At 43.0% G+C, this 22301-nt stretch overlaps 1 protein-coding gene across 2 annotated transcripts in view; it reads left to right on the top strand.

The window, feature by feature from the left end:
• Positions 1–22301, top strand: part of RFTN1 (raftlin, lipid raft linker 1) — a 205277-nt gene that overhangs the window by 67731 nt on the left and 115245 nt on the right. For both annotated transcript variants that reach the window (XM_060011523.1, XM_060011522.1), the window contains exon 3: positions 10817–11003. In XM_060011523.1, coding sequence (XP_059867506.1) covers positions 10817–11003 — 187 coding nt within the window. The remainder of the gene's footprint in view (positions 1–10816; positions 11004–22301) is intronic.

Genomic DNA, 22301 nt, shown 5'->3' with positions numbered 1-22301 from the left:
GTACTGGTGCGGTCGTGTCCTGTGGCTGTACCAATCAATGGAGAATTGCTTCATTTAACGATGATTGTTAATGAGGTTTCTCCAGGCACTCTGGGTTGGCCAGCTTGTTGGTGAATAAACCTGGCCTGGGCTCTGGCCTGGCAGAACTTGTTTATTGGGAAGGACAGAAAAAAAAATTAAATGAATAATTTGTATAATTAAAAACAGTGATAAATGTTACAACAAGTGATTGGTAAGTAATCGTAAGAGCAGTGCTGTCCAGTGGAAATATATGTGAGCCCCATATGTGAGTTTAAATTTTCCTGTAGCCACATTTAAAACAGGTAGAAATTCATTTTAGTATATTTTATTTAATCCTCAACTATCCCAAATGTTGTCATTTCAGTGTGTTACCAATATAAAATAACTTCTTTACTTAGGTATTTTACATTCCTGTTTTCGTGCTAAGTCTTTGAAATCTCATGTATATTTTACACGTATGACACATGCAGTTTGGACTAGCCACATTTCCAGCACTGAAGATTTTCAGTGCTGATTACTTTTATGCAGAGCCTTGAGACTTTATCATGGAAATCCGTATAGGGTCTCATTTACATTCTAAATAGTTTCATTTCCATATTGTTTGTACATAGTCATTAGTGGCTGGTCTTTGATGCAATCAGTTTATTGTATTCTCAAAATCAAAAGAGAACTTCAGGAGTGTCAGCTATGGTGCTATCGTGCTCAGTTAGGAAAATGGCATAAAATACTGATAACTAGCTTCCCTTCTGACTCATGCTAAGCTCTTCTTGGATCTGGTGTGGATGAGTTTGGTTAGAAATTCTGAAGACTTGGTAATCCTTCATGTCGTCTCTTCTCTATAAAAAGTACTTTTAAGTGTGTGAAATATTTTATTAATACTCTGGGTTCAGTTTCTAGCTGGTTGCTTTTAATATCGGAATACTCCCACTGTGAGAGCTAAGCAGCGCGGTGCCTGGTGTTTCTTGAAAAGCTTTCCTGATGAATCTTAGCCTGTGTCTTCTCTGACAAAATGGACCGGTGAGGCGGGATGAGCAATCATGCCATCTTCGGAGTTTGATCAATGGGTATCGTCAACAGGGATTATTCAGGCCCTCTCCTTACAAACACCTAGACATTGAATTTTTTATAGTACAATATTGTGTGTGTGTGTAATTCAATGACTGTGTGTGACTCTTTGGAATGACAAGCAAACCAATAACAACTTGACTCTCTGCTCCCCTTTACAACCCCCCTTTTTGTCACAGAGTCTGATAGTCTGATGTTTAACAAGCATCTGTGGACCAGTGGCCTGCATCTTAGGAACTCATTTGATGAGCATCTGTTGCTTTGTCAATTACTGCCTGATTGACCTGTAGGAGCCTAGGTTTATGGAAGCTTCAAAAAGTGCTTTTACTTCTACTGAGATTTCCCTCTTGAGTTTATCCATGAATTAGTTAAGGTGTTAAGAATTGTGTTTTATGAAAGCAGATTGGTGGTTGCCAGGGGCTGGGGGAGAGAGGAATGGGGAATAACTGCTTAATGAATATGCAGTTTCCTCATTTTAGAACTAGACAGAGGTGATGGTTGTATAACATTGCAAATATATTAAATGCCACTGAATAGTTCACTTTTTTTTTTTTTTGCGGTACGCGGGCCTCTCACTGTTGTGGCCTCTCCCGTTGCGGAGCACAGGCTCCGGACGCGCAGGCTCAGCAGCCATGGCTCACGGGCCCAGCCGCTTCGCGGCATGTGGGATCCTCCCGGACCGGGGCACGAACCCGCGTCCCCTGCATCAGCAGGCGGACTCTCAACCACTGTGCCACCAGGGAAGCCCAATAGTTCACTTTTAAATGACTGATTTTTTTGTTAGGTGAATTTCACTCCAATTAACAAAATATGAAAGAATAGTGTTTTAATGGTGCGGTCTCCTGAGTCTGGATGTGTGTTTTTTTTTAAGTTTCAGAAACATGGGTTTATTTGATAACAAGATGACGGAAGTCTGAATTTGAAAATCCTAAAATGAAAGTTTTATGCCACAGATTTAGAAATAACACCGAAGACATGGGCTGCAAACCTTATTTAAAAAATCGAATTCCTGAGACTTCCCTGGCGGCCTAATGGTTAAGACTCCGCATTTCCACTTCAGGGGCCGCAGGTTCGATCCCTGATCAGGGAACTAAGATCCCGTATGCCGTGTGGCGTGGCCAAAAAAAAAAAAAAAAATTGAATTCCTATTTTTTACTTATACAGTGAAAAACCCCACATCGAAAAGTGATTGCTTTTAGCTTTTTGCTAAATTGGATCTACTGCAAAGTCCAGCCAGATTGTTGTTACAGAAATGGTGGCCTTCAAGGAAATTAGAGAAAAAAAGATTTGGTTGAACAGTGTCATTATCAGCTTCACCTGAGAAGGAAGTGACCCGGGGGAGATAGTGTCTCTCTGTCCTGTTGGGCTCCCTGGTATTGACAGATCCATTAGTGGTTGTAATTAGAAAAGCAAAGTTGGACTTTGAATAATTAGGTTAAAGTCACAAATGTGCTGGGCAAAATCATAGGAACTGTTGAGGGTCAGCGTGTGTTGCCTGCTGTAGAGACTTGAGTGAGATGTGAGGTCATCGTGCACAGTGCTTTCTTTCTTGTGTTGGAAGCTGGTACTTTCCCTATAATGAAGTTTGAAGTAGCAGAAACATTGCTTTGGCTCTTCTGCAGATGTCTGAAGGGCTTCGTTTCCAGGGAATAAACAGGGCTGCAGAATGTTTCTGCTAAACAAACATAGTCATAGCAAAAACACAATCTCCTTTATCCCAGGAGTGTTAAGAAATATGTGGTTTTGTGGATTATGCTTTTTCCCCTGTTTTCCTTCCTTTCTTTTTAAACTCCTGGAATAATGGTTTATTTATTTATATGGAGTTATTTTCTGAAAGAAAAAAAACCCCACTTATTGCAAAACAAAACCTTTGGACTCTCATGTTACCCAAAATACCTTTCTAGCAGTACTTTCTGTGTTTTTGTTTTTTCTTTTGCGGTATGCGGGCCTCTCACTGTCGTGGCCTCTCCCGCTGTGGAGCACAGGCTCCGGACGTGCAGGCCCAGCGGCCATGGCTCACGGGCCCAGCTGCTCCGCCGCATGTGGGATCCTCCCGGACTGGGGCACGAACCCGTGTCCCCTGCATCGGCAGGTGGACTCCCAACCACTGAGCCACCAGGGAAGCCCACTTTCTGTGTTTTGATTTTTTAAAAAGCCTCTTATTGGTAATTGAATGAGGGAAAAAAGATTTCCAAGGGACTTGAAATATAGTTATGTGGTTCTAACCTCTTTGTTCATGTCTACATTAGTATAGAAGAGGGAGGGATTTGGGATTAACATATACACACTACTATCTATAAAATAGATAACCAACAAGGACCTACTGTATGGCACAGGGAACTATACTTAATATTTTGTAATAACCTATAAGGGAAAAGAATCTGAAAAAGAATATACATATATGTATGTATGTATAACTGCATCACTTTGCTGTACACCTGAAACTAACACAACATTGTAAATCAACTGACTTCAGTTTTAAAAGAATATGATATATAGATACAATGCAATATTATTCAGCCTTAAAAAAGAAAGAAATCCTGACACATGCTGCAACATCGATGAACGCTGAAGACATTATGCTAAGTGAAATAAACCAGTCACAAAAGGACAAATACATGATTTCCCTGGTATGAGGTACCTCCAGTAGTCAAATTCATAGAGACAGAAAGTAGAAAGGAAATAGAGGCGTGTGTCAGATACCTGCGGACATGTCCTTGAAGCCTTGGATAAGTCGTGATGATGTGGGAATGAGCACACTGGTAAGCTGGTCATTGCCAGACTGGCACTCACACCATCCCTTGGCAGTGCCACCATCAGGGATGGGAAGGGTGTGGGGCATCCATCCTCCCACGTTTATCAAATGCCCCAGCCAGACACTGTGACCTACCAGGTCTTGGCTTTGGGCCACATGGGGTTGAAAATAAAATAGGACTTACTTGCCAAATCTAAAGATCAGGAGAGTTTCTATGAGGATCAAGATTTCTGACTTCTTGAAGGTAAGAATTAGACGTTCTGGCACCAATGGTGCCCATTGGCAGTAACCAGGGCACCCACGTGCCCATTGGCAGTAACCAGGCTAGAAGGACAAGATGCCACCCCTTTGGGGAGGTGGGCCCTCCGTGTTCACTGCTCATCCCCTGGCTCTGTCTCTTGCTTACTTTATCCATCTGGGCCCTGGGGCCCCAGTTCCTGGCCTTGGGATCTGTCCCAGACCTGCTACAGGTCATAGGATGAGACCCAGCCCCTGCCAGGCTGGAGAACTGGGCTTTGCACAGCAGCAGCATGAGTGCCCGTATGGGAGGACGACAGCTCCCCGGGTGGGAGCACGGGGATGTCCAGCCTGGACCCCCGGCTTGCAGACCGATTGCTGTTAACCAAGTGTATGGAACAAGCAGTTTAGAAAGTGGAGAGAAAAGTGTGACCTTCAAATGGGTGTTGGGCCCTAATGGTGACACTTCCTCAGACTGGAGGGTGACACTGGCCAAGACAGCCCCATCCGTGCCCTCATCTTCAGCGGTGACTTTTATCCTGCTGCACCACCAGCAGATTCTTTTCCTGCCTCCGTTTCCATCTCTCTACCCACCCGAACATGTGGTTGTGCCTTTTTCTCACTTTGGCTCTGGTTTGGGAGGACTCTTTCAGTTCACGTTGGAAACATTTATTGTATTCTCTTCCAAAGTCACTTTGTAGTTAGAGACTTGTACCTTAGTCTCCAAATGGAAAATGATAACGTCATTGCATTTGAAAATTGGAAGCTCCTTTTGGAATTGCCTGTCCAGGGTCTTCATTTTAAAAATGAGGGACCCAAGAGATGGGGTGGGAATTATGTGACTTGCCCAAGCTTATGTAATTTGTAAACGAAATCAGGCAAATATTACAAAACAAAAATAGTGGAGAGGTCATTCTGATGGGTGGGGTGAGAAATAGACCAAGAGCCCACGATTGGTATGTTCATCCAAACAGATAAGTCATTCCCTTGTTTGTGTTCCTAGTAGTAATACTGGGGGATTGGTCGCTTTGCAAGAACCAGGGTTTCTTTTTAATGTTAAGGTTCAAAAAGAAACGTGAAATTAGGCCTTTAATCGTGTTTACAGTTGGCGCTGTTTTGTTTTTTTTTATTATAGGATAGTTGAGATTCATTTTTATTTGTTTTTTAACCAATGAAGCTCAACTTCGATAGCAAGCATACTAAAAATTAAAGCTATAAAATTGCTGAGTTTTGACAGGAGATACATCTTTAGATTTCAAGATAAAAATTTTAAAGGTATTCTGTTTCATTCAGGAAGCATTTAGCTATAAAGTGGTTGATTAATATTTTTAGTGCACTGATTTGGAGCGTGGAGGTGAAGGGCTGTGGACGGGGTTGGGGAGGGTTTAATGTCCCAGCACCGAATTGTCATCAATGGCTGCAGCGGACCAGTCTGTCCGCCACTCCCAGCACCACTGAACTCCGCTGTTCGGAGCTTCATCGATTACGCACGCCTCCTTACACTTGTAAGGATCCCGTGTGATCCTCACAACCACTCTCTGATGGAAGACAGGCCCACGTTGTCATCTCCGTTTTATACGCGGAAACTGACCGTTCACAGGCCCAGGATCGATGCCAGGGAGGAGCACAGAGCTGATCCTAGAATCCCAAGTCTTCTAAACACGTCAATTGCTTTTATTCATTTTTTAAGTTATAGGATCATGCATAAGAGGAAAGAAACATACAGATTATCAAAATCTTGGCACAGGTTTATTTTACCGTAGCAGAAAGAGTCTGAAATACTAGAAACATTTACAAAATACCGACCCGTAGAGACTGACTTTGAGGTCACAGATGCTCTTAATGTACAGTTTTATCAAAGAAGAGGGGATCTTTGTGCCGCGTGGTATTTTTAGGTCTGATGGATATTATAAAATTACCCTCCAGAAGGGCTTACACTCCTATCAAAAGTTCATGCAGTTTTTTAAATAAAACAACAGCGTCTGTGACACACATACTTCTGTTGCTTCGTCATCTCCTGACAGCGCAGGAGACCTGCCCCTGGTTCCCCTGGAGCAGCCTACATACAGGCCCACTCCTGTCATTCGCAGGGCCCCGGACAAGAGGGCAAGAGATGTTGGGATGGGCCGGCACTGGGGTGAGGCAAGTGAGGCAACGTCTTTTAAAAAGAGGAGATCAGCGCTTCCCTGGTGGCGCAGTGGTTGGGAGTCCGCCTGCCGACGCAGGGGACGCGGGTTCGTGCCCCGGTCCGGGAAGATCCCACATGCCACGGAGCGGCTGGGCCCATGAGCCATGGCCACTGAGCCTGCGCGTCTGGATGACTGTGCTCTGCAACTGGAGAGGCCACAACAGTGAAAGGCCCGCATACCGCAAAAAAAAAAAAAAAAAAAAAAAAAAGAGGAGATCAGTAACAGGGCTGTGCCAAGCTCGAGGCAAAAGAAAAATCAATCATACAGATGCTGTCCTTAGTAAAATTTTTGATAGTTTGTTCATTATGGACTTTCGGCATTCATGTTCACTTTTTAACATATTTCATTTAATGTTGATTCGTACTGGTTACTGAGTTTTTGATGCTCCTTAAATGTTGCCCCCGCAGCAGTGTCTCCCCACTCGCCTCTCCCTAGTCTCTGTGCCGCCTTGGGCCTGGGGGTGCACACAGACTGGGGGAGAAGCCTGTGCAGACCCCCGCAGTGGGCCTGGGGCTGCCACGGCAGGGACGGCCAGGGTCCCGGCTGTGTGGAGTTGGGGTGCAGGTCACAGGTGGGTGTGTGGCCTTAGATCCTCTAGAGGAAACCCTCTAGAAGGTAGTTCTCAGCCTCTTATCTCCTCGAGGGCTTGTGAAGCCATAGATGGCTCTGATTCCGATTCAGTAGGTCTGGGGTGGCGCCCAAGGGTCTCCATTTCCAAGGATTTTGGGTGTTGCCTCTGCTTCTGGACGGTGGGGCAGGCTTGGAGAGGCTGCCCCTCTGGCCCACCGGGTTGCTGTGCCTAGGAGTGTGGACGGGCTCAGCGATCTCTCCAGACTTACCTTCAAGATTTTTTTCTATCTGGCAGCATATGTAGAACGTACTCTTCAAGGCAGAGATTGCATGCTCTCTAGCTTTCCTGACCAGCCTTATCTCTGTCACTGTTATTCATGGTGATTTCTCCAGGATGCTGGACACTTGCTTTAGAATGAATCATTGCTGTAGATTTTTCTTCCTTGTAAATTTCTTGCCTGATGTATGGAAGTGAGGGCTACAGTGGCTGATGTTAAGAGCATTCTTAAGTACCCCTAGATTTTGTTAAGTTTGTTTTAAAGTAACACAGTGTTTTTAAAAATACATTAAAATTCAAAATATTTTTCACATGTAAAGAAGAAAATTAAAATGTCTCATGAACCCTCTACCCAAATGATTGCTGTATTGACGGTAATAGTATTGAAAGTACAAAATAAAGCAAAAACTACCTTCTCATCCTCACCTCTCTACTCCAGTCTCTCCAATATTGATGTTTTTGTTATTTCTTCCAGAAAAAAAATTTATTCATGTCTATCTATCCTTCGAATTTTTTTATACTAAAGTATCCTACGATAAACACTGTTAGACACCTTGTCTCTTAACTTAGTCATGGGTCTTGGGCACATTTTCATCCTCATGTAACACATATTAATGGTTCAGAGGATTCATCATTGGGGTGTCCCAATGTTGAGCTAGCCCTCCAATGAAGAACTCCTTGGTTCTAGGTTTTTGCTGTTGTGATGACCCTGTAGTGAATAACTTTGCCCATATATCTTGAGAAACATTTAGGAGTCCAGCCACAGGCATAGAACTCAGTGGCGAGGTTGCTGGACAAAGTGCAAATGCACTTTTAGGATTGAGGGAAAATGCCACACGGCCCTCCAGAAAGGTTCACCACTGTCAGCCGCCATGAGCATGACTGTTTCTCCAACATTCTTGCCCACAATGGAGATCACAGAAGTAAAAGGAGAAAAAAAACAATTCAAATAGCAATAAAATATAAAATAACTAGGAATAAACTTCACAAGTGTGCAGTATCTATGTGAAGAAAATTTTAATATGCACCCAAGGGACCCCTAAAGAGTCTTGAATAAACAAAAATCATGCAATGTTCTTGGATGGAAACTTGCAGCGTGATGAAAATATCCATTCTCGGGAGGTTGATGTTGTTAACTTTCTGTAAAATATTGTTTGGCTTCAATTTCCAATTCCTGTGGATTAAAAATATAATCAAATAGTGTGAGGGGGAGCAATAAATGAGGAGTTTGGGATTAACATATCCATACTACTATATATAAAATAGGTAACCAACAAGGACCTACTGTACAGCACAGGGAACTATATTCAATATCTTGTAATAACCTATAATGGAAAAGAATCTGAAGAAAAACAGACATATATAGATATGTATAACTGAATCACTTTGCTGTACACCTAAAACTAACACAACATCCTAAATTAACTATACTTCAATTTAAAAAATGGTTAAAAAGAAAAAAATCCATTCTCTCTCACCAGCTGTAATTTGAACATGATCCGATAAAAGTATCAACAAGGTTTTTTTTTTTGAGGGACAATTTGATGACCTGATTTTAAAGACCATTTGGAAAAACAAATAATTGAGAAGAAACAGAAAGATTCAGAAAATAAACAGGAAGATAGGAAGATTCAGGAAATAACCTGACCAGATTTTAAAACATAATATGAAACTAAAATTGTTAGAATAGTTTAATAGATCATAGTCATAGACTTAAATATACTTAAGAATATAATATATGATAAAGGTGACATCTCAAATCAATGCGGAAAAATGGATAAACTGGGGGTGGGTGGGAAAAGTTGAATTCATATTGCATAAATTCCAAATGGAGCAAAGATTTACATGCAAAAACTGAAATATTACTACAGGAAATCACAAGAGAATTGTTTTATATTCTGGGTCTCTCTGCTATGACATAAAACTCAGAAGCCATTGAAGGCAAGATTGATAAATTCAACTTTATTAAAAAAAATTCTTCATGGCAAAACCCGTGTCATGCAAAGTCAAAAGACAATAATTTGGGAAAGATATTTGCAACTGTTATTACAAATAAGAAATGAATTTCCTAATATATAAAGAGCTCCTACAAATCAATAGACAAAAGAACCAATAACCCGGTAGGAAACTAGGCAAAGATTTTTAACAGTTAACAGAAAAGGCAACATAAATAGCATTTAAACATGAGATGTTTAATAAGAAAAAGTACAAATTACGTAATGAGAAGTATAAATTACCACCTCACAGGGATCATATTTTTTGTTGTGAGATTATCCAGGGCATGGGAAAAGAAATAACCTTTGTACCTCACTGATAAAGGAAAGCCCTTACTGCACTGTGGAGGAGATTTGGCAGTCTCTAAAGAAATTACAATGCATTTATCTTGAGCCCAGCAATTCCACACCTAGGAATTAACTTTTTTAGCTATACCGTACATGAATGCATGTGAAATCATGTAGGCGTGATGTTTTTCATTGCAGTATTACTTATGAAAGCAAAAGTTTGGATAATCTGTGGTACCTCACACAGTGGAACACTTGTGCAGCTCTAAAAAGAATGAGGAAGAGCTCTGTGTACTGCCATGGAATGATCTCCAAGAAGAGGATACTGTTAATTGATAAAAATGGATAAAAAGCTGGGTTGTAACATTATCCTACCATTTGTGTAAAAAAAGTGAGATAGATATATAAACTTATTTGTGCACAGATTCAGCGATTATTAACATATATACAAAAGAAAATGGATAGTACTGGTTGCCTCTAGGGAAAGAGCCTGAGGGGCGGGGGATTGGCCTGGAAGACTTGTCACTTGAATCTGTTGACTTCTGATATCTTGTCTGCCCTTCTCAAAAAGGTTTTTTTAAACCCCAATTTTAAAATAATTCAATAGGGAGAAAACATTTGTTTTGTTTTGCATAGTTCTAATCTTGAGTTAATTTGAGTGTCCTTTCAAGTATTGATTACCCTTTTATGCTTTTCAGGAAATTGCCTGTTCATATATTCTGCCCATTTTGCTTGTTTTTGTTCTTGCTTCTGCTTTTTGCCTGTTAAGGAAATTACCCTTTTGTCTTAAGTGGCACAGAAATGTTGTTCCAGTCTGTCTTTGGACTTTGTTTTGCTGCTGCTTTTTGCCACCCGGCAGTTTTACGTTTGTGTGCAGTTGTCATCGTCTTGTGATCCTCCCTCTTCATTTCTTTCTTTTTTATTTTCTGAGGGGCTGGAAGTGCCTTTTCCAGTGTGATCTCTGAGAAACTGGCTCTAATTTTTTTTTTTTTTTTTTTTTTTGCGGTACGCGGGCCTCTCACTGTTGTGGCCTCTCCCGTTGCGGAGCACAGGCTCCGGACGCGCAGGCTCAGTGGCCATGGCTCACGGGCCCAGCCGCTCCGCGGCATGTGGGATCTTCCCGGACTGGGGCACGAACCCGAGTCCTCTGCATCGGCAGGCGGACTTTCAACCACTGCGCCACCAGGGAAGCCCTGGCTCTAATTTTAAGCCATCCAGTCACCAGTACTTACGGAGGAGTTGGAAATTAACCAGCAGTTTTGTAGGTCCCCTTGAAGACAGTAGTTAAGATGGGAATAGACTCATGTGACTGAGAGGCGACCTGGAGATTTTCTGCTGAGCGGAGGGGAGAGGGATGTGGATGCGTGGGGTGGCCGGTCTGGGTGGGTCTCTGATGAGCCTCCCCTCTCTCCACTCCCAGCCGAGCTCCCACGGGCCTCGGCCGTGAGGCTGACCTCCCTCCGTGACCTGCCCGCCCAGCTGCTGGAGCTGTACCAGCAGGGCTTCTCGCTGGTGGCCCTGCACCCCTTCGTGCAGCCAACCCATGAGCGGGAGAAGACGCCCCTCGAGAACATCTTCAGGGCCATCCTGCTCAAGAAAGCCGACAGGTAAGGCCTCTGAGGGTGGGCGGTTACCTTAGCATCATGAGGTGCCCCATGTGTGTTGAATGAAGAAGGGAGGGGAAAGGAATAGGGTTTGTGGATGTGTGTGTGTGGAGTTTGCATCTGTTCCCAGGGCCTCTGCCCTCTGACAGGTAAGGCCAAACATTAGACAACTAGAGTTTCGTAGCGTCTTGCAACTGTCCACACCAGACGGCATAAGTAGAGAATCCACGTTACATCCTTTCCTCCTTCAATTTACTGCATTACACTCAGCTAGAAAACTGTCTCCTTGAGGAGCTGTACTCCCAGAAGAGAGCAGCTAGTGAAAGTATACTACTATTAATCTGCAAAGCATGGCTGGAAGACACACTAATTTTGGTTAGAGGCTGTATACAAACTTCATATCTTCCCCCAAACTCCAGAAATACTTGAATATTTTGAACCCATCATACTTTCTGTCAATCACTTGGGAGGAAAAACAAAATTCACTTGAATCAAGTCCTGTAATTGATTTGGTCTTGATTTTGATTTTCAAGGCTTGGATGATGTTTTTCAATATGGCTTTCCCAAGAATGCTTACTCTTATATTTTTATTGGGTCTAATTAGGAAAAGAGAGGTAGAGATTGGTTTTTCGAAAAGAGCAATATTAATTTTAAATGCTTTTTAAAAAAATGATGAAGGGGCGCAGAGGGATAAACTAGGACCTTGGGATTAACATATACATACTACTATATATCAGTATAAAATGGATAACCAACAAGGACCTACTTACCGTATAGCACAGGGAACTAAATATTTGGTAATAACCTATAAGGGAAAAGAATCTGTAAGAGAATATATATATATATATATATATATATGTATGTATATAAATCTGAATCACTTTGCTGTACACCTGAAACTAATACAACATTGTAAACCAACTATACAATAAAAATAAATGAATGAATGAATAAATAAATAAATAAATAAAAACAATGAAGGTGGGATAGAAAGCACATTATGTTTCTGCTGCTCTTGTAAAAATAAAAATTGAAAGCCTGGCAAAGGAAATCAGATCTATCTTTTGGCCAGTTATCGTGGGAGAAATGACAACATGTGCTATATTTTAAAAAGAGAGTAGAGGGGCTTCCCTGGTGGCACAGTGGTTGAGAGTCCACCTGCCGAAGCAGGGGACACGGGTTCGAGCCCCGGTCCGGGAAGATCCCACATGCCGCGGAGTGGCTGGGCCCGTGAGCCATGGCCACTGAGCCTGCGCTCTAGAGCCTGTGCTCCGCGACGGGAGAGGCCACAACAGTGAGAGGCCCGCGTACCGCAAAAAAAAAAAAAAAAAAAAAGAAGAAGGAAGCATGGAGGGTTTTCAAGAAAGGGAAGATGACATTGTCCTTGAGTTTGAGTTCACTCTATCCAGAGTGTCTGGACCACTGCCTGGATGACTTTAATGAACATTCCAGCTCCTTAATAAGCAGATACCGAGGAAGAATTGCTTGGATAACTTGGTGCCAGACCTTTGAAACTGGCCCCCACCCTTTTAAAGGAAGTTGCAAAAGCTTGGTAATTTGCCAAGTATGGTAATGAGAATGGTAATTTGCCATTCTCCTGACAAAAATGACCAACAGAATTTCCCTCACTTCTGTTTAGTATTGCATTATACAATTTTAAAGTTCAGGCATTTTCTCCCCTAGCAAATGCAATAACTGTATGTTTTTGCATCATGAGGAAAAGACCCCATGCTATGAAAAATAAACAAACAAAACCCAGCAGAACATTTTCTGTATCAGTAGGGAGTTGTGTGTTTGTTTTTTTTTTAAGTATTGATTTTAATCTAATGTTCATAGGCAGCCTTTAGAAGCTCACTACCTGGTCTTTTAATTTATTTTTGGCTGCGTTGGGTCTTCGTTGCCACACGCAGGCGTTCTCTAGTTGCAGCGAGCGGGGACTACTCTTCGTTGTGGTGCACGGGCTTCCCATTGCAGTGGCTTCTCTTTGTTGCTGAGCACCGGCTCTACGCACCCGGGCTTCAGGAGTTGTGGATCGTGGGCTCTAGAGCGCAGGCTCAGTAGTTGTGGCGCACAGGCTTAGTTGCTCCACGGCATGTGGGATCTTCCTGGACCAGGGCTTGAACCCATGTCCCCTGCATTGGCAGGTGAATTCTTAACCACTGCACCACCAGGGAAGTCCAGTAGGGTTTAAGTAGTAAAAAATGAAACAAAGGAAATCTTGTGTGATTAATTTTTAATATGAGCAGTTGATGGTATTTTTCACCAAGTCTGCCAAAGTTCTGACAGCTATAGATGGTGATAAATGAAATGATTAGCTCTCAAAGAGAAGGTAAATGCCTTGGTTAATATTGTCCAAGTAGACAATATTGAAAGACCTGTACATAAACTGTTTAGATTACTATCAGTTTAAATCAAGTTCATTAGCAATAATCATCATGGAATGACTACTTGAAACTTGGATATCAACCTTAATGTGTTTGAAAGGTGAACGTGAAGTTTGTAGCAAATAATTAGCCTTTGGGGTCTGCAGTAAGAGCAGAAAAAAAAAACCCAGAACCATACAAGCTTGCATTCACTCACTGACTCATTGAGTCATTTGCAGACATTAAGCTTGTGCTCTTCGTAAGATATCGTGCTAGGGACTCTACTTGGTGGGAAGGGAGAGGGTGCAGGTGCAAGATTCAACTGCCCGTGGAACCTGCCTTCCAGGTACCTGCAGTTTACCTGAGAAAATAAGACATCCCTCACGCCATGGGAGTTTGGAAAAAGGAGAAGTCACCTCCTGCTGGAAAGAAAAACTAGGGAAACGTTTCAGGAGGAAACATTTCTTTCGGCTAGGCGTAGGAGTAATATGTCTGAAGTGAGAAGAGTTTATTCAAGTCTCACAATGAAATGTTTTCTAGTGAATTTTGAGTAATTTGAGAGCATCATGGACAGTCTAACTGTATCATCAGTTATTCCCAAAGCACAGTGCAGTAATGTTCCTCTGAGGCCTCTGCCAGTTTGATAAATTTCACTTCAATCCATGAAAAATTGCCCAATCCTTTCTTCTGAAAATTTTGATAACTGCCATTCCATTTTAAGATGGCAGGCCAAACCACACATCTGAGTCAGTTTTTCTTGATCCTAAGTGTGTTCAGTTGAGTCAGTCAGTGGCTTTGAAAACTGACTCAAGAATGAATAGCCGAATATGAGATATTTGGTAAGTAAAAGGGCGATTGTACTTCCTTCTCTCAGGTCTTTCTTAGGAACACAGAGTGATTTGCAACAAACAATGTAGTTGCATTCACCCTGATTTCTAAGTACATTTAAGTTGTGCTTCATTTTCTTCGGACAGTTTTCCTTAGAACGAGTTGCCAAAGATCTTAAAACTTGATGGCTAAGAGAAGTCAGTTATTAAAATGTCACTCTGATGTTTCATGAGTGTGGGTTTAATTCTAGGTCGCTTTATGGTTGTAGACGTAAGTACAGAAATGCATTGTGCTGCTCTATTTTTCAGCTGTTACAAACTGTCGTTGTTCACACACAGAGCTAGTTCAGGGTGTCATTGATGTGTTTTTTCATCACTAATGGGTTGAAGCCATTTGGGTCCAGGTCCTCTGGAATAATGCCTTATATGGAACAGGGAACCAGGACATTTGTGCCCTCTGTCGACATTCATCAGGTGCCTTCTGGCTTAGGGTCAGGGAATGGGGCACACAGAGGACCTGCAGCTAATGCAGGGGGTGGGATTCTGAAACCCTGGTGGAGGGTGAAAAACGCGTATAATCAAAGCTGCCCTTGAAAATCTCTTTAATTGCCCGTGAAATGTAATCCTGTAGCATCTCTCTACCCTATGATGCAGGCTTTCCTTCAGGACTAGATCAGATTGGTGTTTCCAACAATGAGCCCCGTGGGGAATAAGTCGGTTTGGGTTTAGTGTGAGTGTTCATTGGAATCACACCTGTGGTGGTGAGATGCTTGCATCCAGAGAGGCGTCTGTGGGAACTAAGATAGAGAGAAGAGGATCTCCCCCCTCCCCCCGCCCCGCCCGCCGCTGTCTCACATCCATTCTGGAACACATCTGCCTGAGACTAGAATAACTAGCACCGTTTTAAGTGGTAAACGTTTCCGCCCTTTCAGTTAGATTTTTCTAAGGTAAATGAGCAAAGATCACTTAAAGAGCTCCCAGCTCTCAGGAAACTTATCTGCTAGGAAGCTGTAAAGTCTGTATGCAAATTATGTGAATGCCCAGCTTCATCTATGGGTCTTGGTTTTTGTCTCTCACCTGGAATGTGTTAATGGGGGCTTCAGAAAAGGAGGCTCTGTGACTCTCACGTGCTCTGGGTCTGGACTGATGGGTAGATTTGAACAGGGGCACCAGGGGTGGGAAGGGCCTCCCAGGCAGGGGGACCAGCCCAGGGGAGCCTGGAGCCTGGAAAAGCAGACCACGGATGATGTGGGGTGACTGGAGCGTGAGGCCCAGAGGGAAACGGGGAGAAAAGGCATGAGAAGGGTGAGGGCCTGGGTCACGAGGCCTCTGATGGCTGGGCTAAGGAGTTTGAACTTTATCCTGAAGTCAGTGGGGAACCACTGCAATATTTTTGTTTTGTTTTAGAGGAAAAACCACTGGAAGTGCTGAGTTTCCAAAAGCCTAAGAGGGGAAGAAAACGGAAGCTGAGAAAACATGGCACCTGTCATGGTGGGAGGTGATGGGTAGCTAAAGTCGGTTGTAGTGAGAAGGTGAGGGTATGTGTCCCATAGGAGGAAATATTGGATTTAATGTGTAGCTAGAAAGACAGCATGGAGGAAGAGGGAGAATCGAAGTCTAAGTGAGCTTTGGACTCCCAGGGCCTGGGAGGGGTAACTGGAGGGGACAGGGGTGGGGAGGGGAAGGGATGTGTCTGGGTGGGGTTTTCCCAGGCGCAGACCCCAGAGGAGGCTTCACATGCAAGTGATTATTAAGGAAGTGCTCCCAGGAGGAATCAGGATCAGGGTCGTGGGGCAGGGAAGGGGAGGTAGCCAGCAAGGGTGGCTGGTCCTCTGGGGAGCAGTGAGTCCACCCTGAGGCTGGGGATCTGGTTCTCACACCCCTGCATCCAGGAGCTGTTGGCCGTGAGCTTCCCCACACACTTCCAGGTCTGGGGCACATCCAGGTGAAGCAGCTCCAATAGCCAAAGATGACTGCAAATCACGCAGAAGCTGGGGGGACACACAGAACCGGGAGGGGGGATGGGAGGGACCTGGGTGGAAAATGGAAAGCATCCACCGCAGGAGGAGATGAATGGCATCAGTTTGGTCACATCGTGTTTCGGCCGTTGCTGGTGGCACGTGCCCCTGGGAGGTGTCCCCCGGGGCGCCGGGAGCCAGGAGAGAAGGCCGAGCTGGGGGAGGCTGTGGAAAGCCATGTGAGGCCGGGGTGAGCCCATGAGGACCAGCACGCTTCTGTGCTGCTGACCGAGCCCCAGCTGCTGTGGTCCTTTTTCTGTACCAGATGCTTCCAGTGATCCTGAGGAGGGATGCAGTGGCCTGCTGAGAGCTGTGCTGAGTTGCTGTCTTCCAAACGGACCATATGCTTGGAGCCTGAGAAGGTTTTCCTCTCCGACTGCACCAGCAAGCTGTTCTCACAAGTGCTTATGAGCAGCACAGAGGCTTAACTGAGTCAACTGGCTGATCAGTGTCAAGTGATGCAGAGACAGACAATTCTGTTGGCTTTTTGCTGTTTTATTTCTAGGAAAGCAAATCTCAGAGTGTTCAGCTTTCCCCCGTGTTTCCCTTCTTAGGGTAGGATTCTGAAACCTTGACGACTCTACCTTTGTCCTAAGACAGGGGCTTACAACGCAGATGCCTACAGGGGCCAGGCTCCTTGAGTGAGGACTCTCGGGTACTGGAGAGCCCATGCCTACCTATCTCTGCTCCGTTGTTGCCAAGTGTTGCCAGATCTTGTACTTTTTTTAAGAAAAGCCAGAAATCTGGATTTTTATGTGAAAACTTCTCTTTTTTTAACCGTTGCCTCGCTTTTTCAAAATAACATTGTGTATCCCTGACCCACCCTACTGGCTGCCATCTTGTAACCTTTAAGATTTCTGTGTGGTGCTTGCTTCGGGGGAGTTCATCACCCACCCTGTTCTCCTTTCACACACAGCAATCATCAGACTTCTGACTCTCTTGTCACTGTTTTCCGTATGTCTGCCCACCTCCCCTCCCCCTTGCTAAATCTTCTTTCGTCTTTGGATTCCCATTACTTACTTAGAGTGCCAGGTGCTGAGTAGTGGATCAATAGAATTTTCCTGAATTGAGTGGAATAAAACCGTGCCGTGGAATTTTGCTACCATCTTCCACCAAACGACCATAAATCCATTGAAAGATGGATTTGTCTTTGGTTTACATATCTAACCAGTACCAAAAGTGCATCTTGTTAATGTAGCCACACAGCAGCATGGACCCCAAGTAATGGAACACACACACACATATAAGATCCTTTCATTGCCAAATAGCAGTGATTTGCCACAAGAGTAACATACATTATTTTTCACTCTTTTTTTTTTTTTTTTTTTTCCTTTTTAAAAACCATCCAAAGGATGGCCTTCAAAGGAAGGGAGATCTTTGTGGACCTTAAGTGGAGTACAAATGCATTACCTTGCTGTATGGTCAGGCCAATAAAGATGGCTGTTCTCTCGCTCTCTGTACATCCCCTGCTTGACCAGTACCTGCTTCACCTATACCCTACTCACAGGAGTGACCTTCTTAAGTACTTGCCCCAGACCCCAGCTAGTGGTGGTTCTTATCAAGGGACAATAAGGGGGTGCCTCTCTGCTGGTTTCCCTGGTAACTGATGAGGCAGCCTGATGTAATCCCCCTATAACTGGTAACCTCCCCTCTCTCTGGGCATGAAGCCTGCCTTCAGGTTATGTCTGCCTTTGGCCACGCAAGGTAGGGTGTCCCTCCAAGACCTTGCTTCAGACGTGTAAGCTCCCCCATCCATGAAACCACTGATGTCTCTGTTGGTGACTCAGGGCTCTTTCTTCGGTCTTAAGATCTTAAAGCCGGGCAAGTGCAGGCCTTGTAGGCCTGCGGGATGCAGCCCAACGATTGGCTTTTTTTTAATAGCCCACGAGATAACATGAACCTTTTCTCTGGCATTTGAAAAGGGCAAAATTGGGAAAGTACAAAATTATATTGGAACTGAACAGAAAATTCTTTTAAAAATTATAGTCGAAAGTGTCCTCTTTAAGAGGCCTTGTGTCTCTTCATGTCTAATTTCTACCAATTACTTTGACTCTTGGGAGAATTATGGGGCTTCTAGAAAGAGGTTTCATAATTAAATGAAATACACAGGGGCTGGGGGCACCTTCTGGGATGTGCCCTAGAAAACGCTCACACGCGAGGCTGGGCTTCAGCCTGGGGCATCTGATTGTTGGAATCACACGTTGGGAGGAAAAGTAACGCTGGGCCTAGCGGTGATTGACACGTGTTACTGTGGTGGAAAAACCACAGCAGCTGGTTTATTCCCAGAGAGCAGAAACTGAGGAAGGGGGACTCAAAGTGCTTTTCTTAAATCAGGCGGGGAATAAAGGTGTTTGTTTAGCGAGGAGCTTGTTGTTTGGGGTTCGGATTTGGGAAGGGCCCCGCTCTTTGCCCACGGCTGCCCCTAGCTGCTGGCGTGGGAGCATCCTTCTTCAGGTTTCTCAAGCTTCCCGAGGTGTCGGGAGAACTTGATTAGCTCTCCAGGGCTGCCGCCCGCCCCCCGCAGAGCTGTCCAGCCTCACTGAAGATTACCTTAATGTATCCCTATTTTCCAGGTCTCACTCCTGAGTGACACTCTTTTCTGGCGTATTGAAGTTTCAGGATTCACTGTTAATTATTGTGTTTGCACTTTCTAATCTAATATGCCGGTGTAAAGCCACATTCTCTTGGGGAAAGAGAGTTTTTTCCCATCCACACCCCTAAATGGCTTGCCTACCTATTCTTCTGTGTCTCCAAGTGTCGGTCTTTATCCCAGTGGAGAGAACAGGAAAGCCGTGCGTGGTTCGTGCGAGACCTCATTTCCCTCCCCTGTTTGATAGCTGTCCTCGATTGCCTGTGCCTTTCCCCACATTTTATACTTTATTTATTTTTTTGCCTCCTCTGAGAGAGAGAATTAACATAGTAGTGATTTTCAGTCTTTCTCAGAAGTCATTTGGAATGGCAGAGAACAGCAAGCACATATCCCAAACGCAGCAGCACAAACACTACAGTTCTTTGAAATTTCCTCTTGATCTTAAAACCTGCGCAAATACTACGGTACCATGACATGTCTGTATTTGTTTTAAAATAAAGTAAATAATAGCCCTCTCCTCCCACAATCTTTAAATTAAAATGGACTCTAGAAAGGTTTATTATGTGACATTGCAGGTGTGTTATAGGGACACATACTGTTAGGAGGGCCATGTGCACACAATATAGGTCATTTGGTTGCGCACAATTTTATTTGTTAGATTTTTGTATTTGCACGCCTATTCCGTATTAGATTTAGGAACGCACATTGTCTTCCTGGCAAAGTCTTTTTTGTCTTTACTCTTCTTTGTCAGTCAGAGGTAACTTAGATTGTGTCTGTTTCTCAAGCTAAGAAAGATGCAGTGGGCATGACCAGTGTTGGGGCCTGGAAACGACTAGTACTCATTCAATTTTGCATTTTTAGCTATGAATGCAGCGGCAGGTGAGAAATAACTTCCAGATCCATATAAGTACATTGTTAGTGATTGCAGCATTCTTGAGATCTTGATGTAATGATTATCTCTATGATCTATCTAGCTGTTTTCTATAATTTTTTAAATGGTTGAAAGATGGAACCATTTTACAAAGAGGTAAATGCTGTAATGTGATTTAGTGGAGTACATCATTTCATTTGCTTCCTATTCGGCGACCACAGGATGGAACTTAAAATGGCTACAAAGACTTTAAAAACCAAATTAGTAACTCCTATTCATACAACACCTGAGGGCCTGAGAGCACTTTTGCTTCATTTCTGTGTGTGTTAAGTGTTATAATTTTGTCTCACTATGTCCTCATGATGGTTGATTTTTGCCATTAATATTTGTTGAAAACATTATTATGCGTTCAGCCGAGGTTTTAGACTTCCTCTATTTTATAGCTAAAAGGTACTATTATCTTCTGTTATTCCTTGCTTCCATTTTATTTCCTAAGAAAATTAGACTGAAGTAGTTACTAATGACTTCTCAGTACTGAAGTGTGGGGCAGGTGAGTGGGAGGGTGTGGTGGGGATGGGACTTACGTTCCATCTTAAGGCTCATGGCTCAGAAATACACCATCTTTCAGCTCAGGGGCCCGGAGCTTATGGAAGGGTCCTCAGAGAATTCCCACAATCCTCTGGGCTTCGCAGTATCAACGGTCCCCATAGCAAGGCTATGGGACCACAGGCCTGGTTACCCCCAAGCTGGTTTCAGGACATAGGGCTGCCACTGGAAACCAGCTGGAGCCCCCCAAATGGCTCCATTCAGCAGGCTAGCTGGGCCTTGTCAGTTTCTGCACTGAACAGTTGTATGCAAATGATGGTTCTAAGGCCATTCGTGTACTATTTCCCTCTGTTCCCTAAAATCAAAAGCAAAATGTACTAGGTGTCTGTGTCTTCTAAGGTAGTGACCCTGGTAAGAGAGAATGAGGTGAGCACAATCTGTGCTCTGGGGGGATTTATAACAACTTGAAATTTTCATCCTCGACTTCTATAGTTTAAGTCCCCGAAATTGCTCTGTCAGGCAACCTGGATCTTAACAAAAAGGGAACAAAAAGCCCATTTTCCTTGTGAAGAACATTTATATGTTTGCAGCACTTCTTTTTTGAAAAACAATTATTTTATTGAAGTATAGTTAATTTATTATATTTTATTTTGCTGTACAGCAAAGTGATTCAGTTATACATAGATATACATTCTTTTTTTATGTTTTAGTATTTATTTTATTATGAGAATTTCAAACATAAAAATAAGCAGACAGAATAATATAATGAAACCCCCCTACCTATCACCCAGCTTCAACAACTGTCAGTTCATGGCCAGTCTTGCTTCATTTGAGCCCCCATCCACTTCTCTCCTTCATATATATATATATATATATATATATATATATATATATATATATATATATATATATATATATATATATTTATGGCACAGGGAACTATATTCAATATCTTGTAATAGTCTGTAATGGAAAAGAATCTGAAATAACTGAATCACTTTGCCGCACACCCGAAACTAACACAACACTGCAAATCAAATACTTATTGTTTGATTTGTAAAAAATATATAATGTTGATCGTTCACTGTGTTTTTTCCATTAAACAAATGTTCAAGTTGTCAGTTTTGAAAACAAAAGGTATCTCTCATTGCCAGGTGACATGCAGAATTGTTAACAACTGACATAGGATAGACACTAATTAAAAAGAACACAGACCATAAACAAGTAAAATAGCTATAATAAGGCACATGAGCTGAATATAGGTCCCATATATTATCATTTTTGATCACTTTCAAATACTATGTGTATTAGGTCTTCTTTGTGTATTCTTTTCTTTTACATCTTTATTGGAGTATAATTGCTTTACAATGGTGTGTTAGTTTCTGCTTTATAACAAAGTGAATCAGTTATACATATACATATGTTCCCATATCTCTTCCCTCTTGCGTCTCCCTCCCTCTCACCCTCCCTATCCCACCCCTCTAGATGGTCACAAAGCACCGAGCTGATCTCCCTATGCTATGTGGCTGCTTCCCACTAGCTATCTACCTTAGGTTTGGTAGTGTATATATGTCCATGCCACTCTCTCGCTTTGTCACAGCTTACCCTTCCCCCTCCCCATATCCTCAAGTCCATTTTCTAGTAGGCCTGTGTCTTTATTCCTGTCTTAACCCTAGGTTCTTCATCACATTTTTTACTTTCTTATTCCCTATATATGTGTTAGTATACGGTATTTATCTTTCTCTTTCTGACTTACTTCACTCTGTATGACAGACTCTAGGTCCATCCACCTCATTACAAATAGCTCAATTCCGTTTCTTTTTATGGCTGAGTAATATTCCATTGTATATATATGCCACATCTTCTTTATCCATTCATCCGATGATGGACACTTAGGTTGTTTCCATCTCCGGGCTACTGTAAATAGAGCTGCAATGAACACTTTGGTACATGACTGTTTTTGAATTATGGTTTTCTAAGGGTATATGCCCAGTCGTGGGATTGCTGGGTTATATGGTAGTTCTATTTGTAGTTTTTTAAGGAACCTCCATACTATTCTCCATAGTGGCTGTACCAATTCCCATTC

Source organism: Delphinus delphis, chromosome 4 (genome assembly GCF_949987515.2).
Source record: "Delphinus delphis chromosome 4, mDelDel1.2, whole genome shotgun sequence".
NCBI lineage: Eukaryota > Metazoa > Chordata > Mammalia > Artiodactyla > Delphinidae > Delphinus > Delphinus delphis.
Note: the sequence above shows the minus strand (reverse complement) of the source record. Positions and strands in the feature narration are given on the sequence as shown.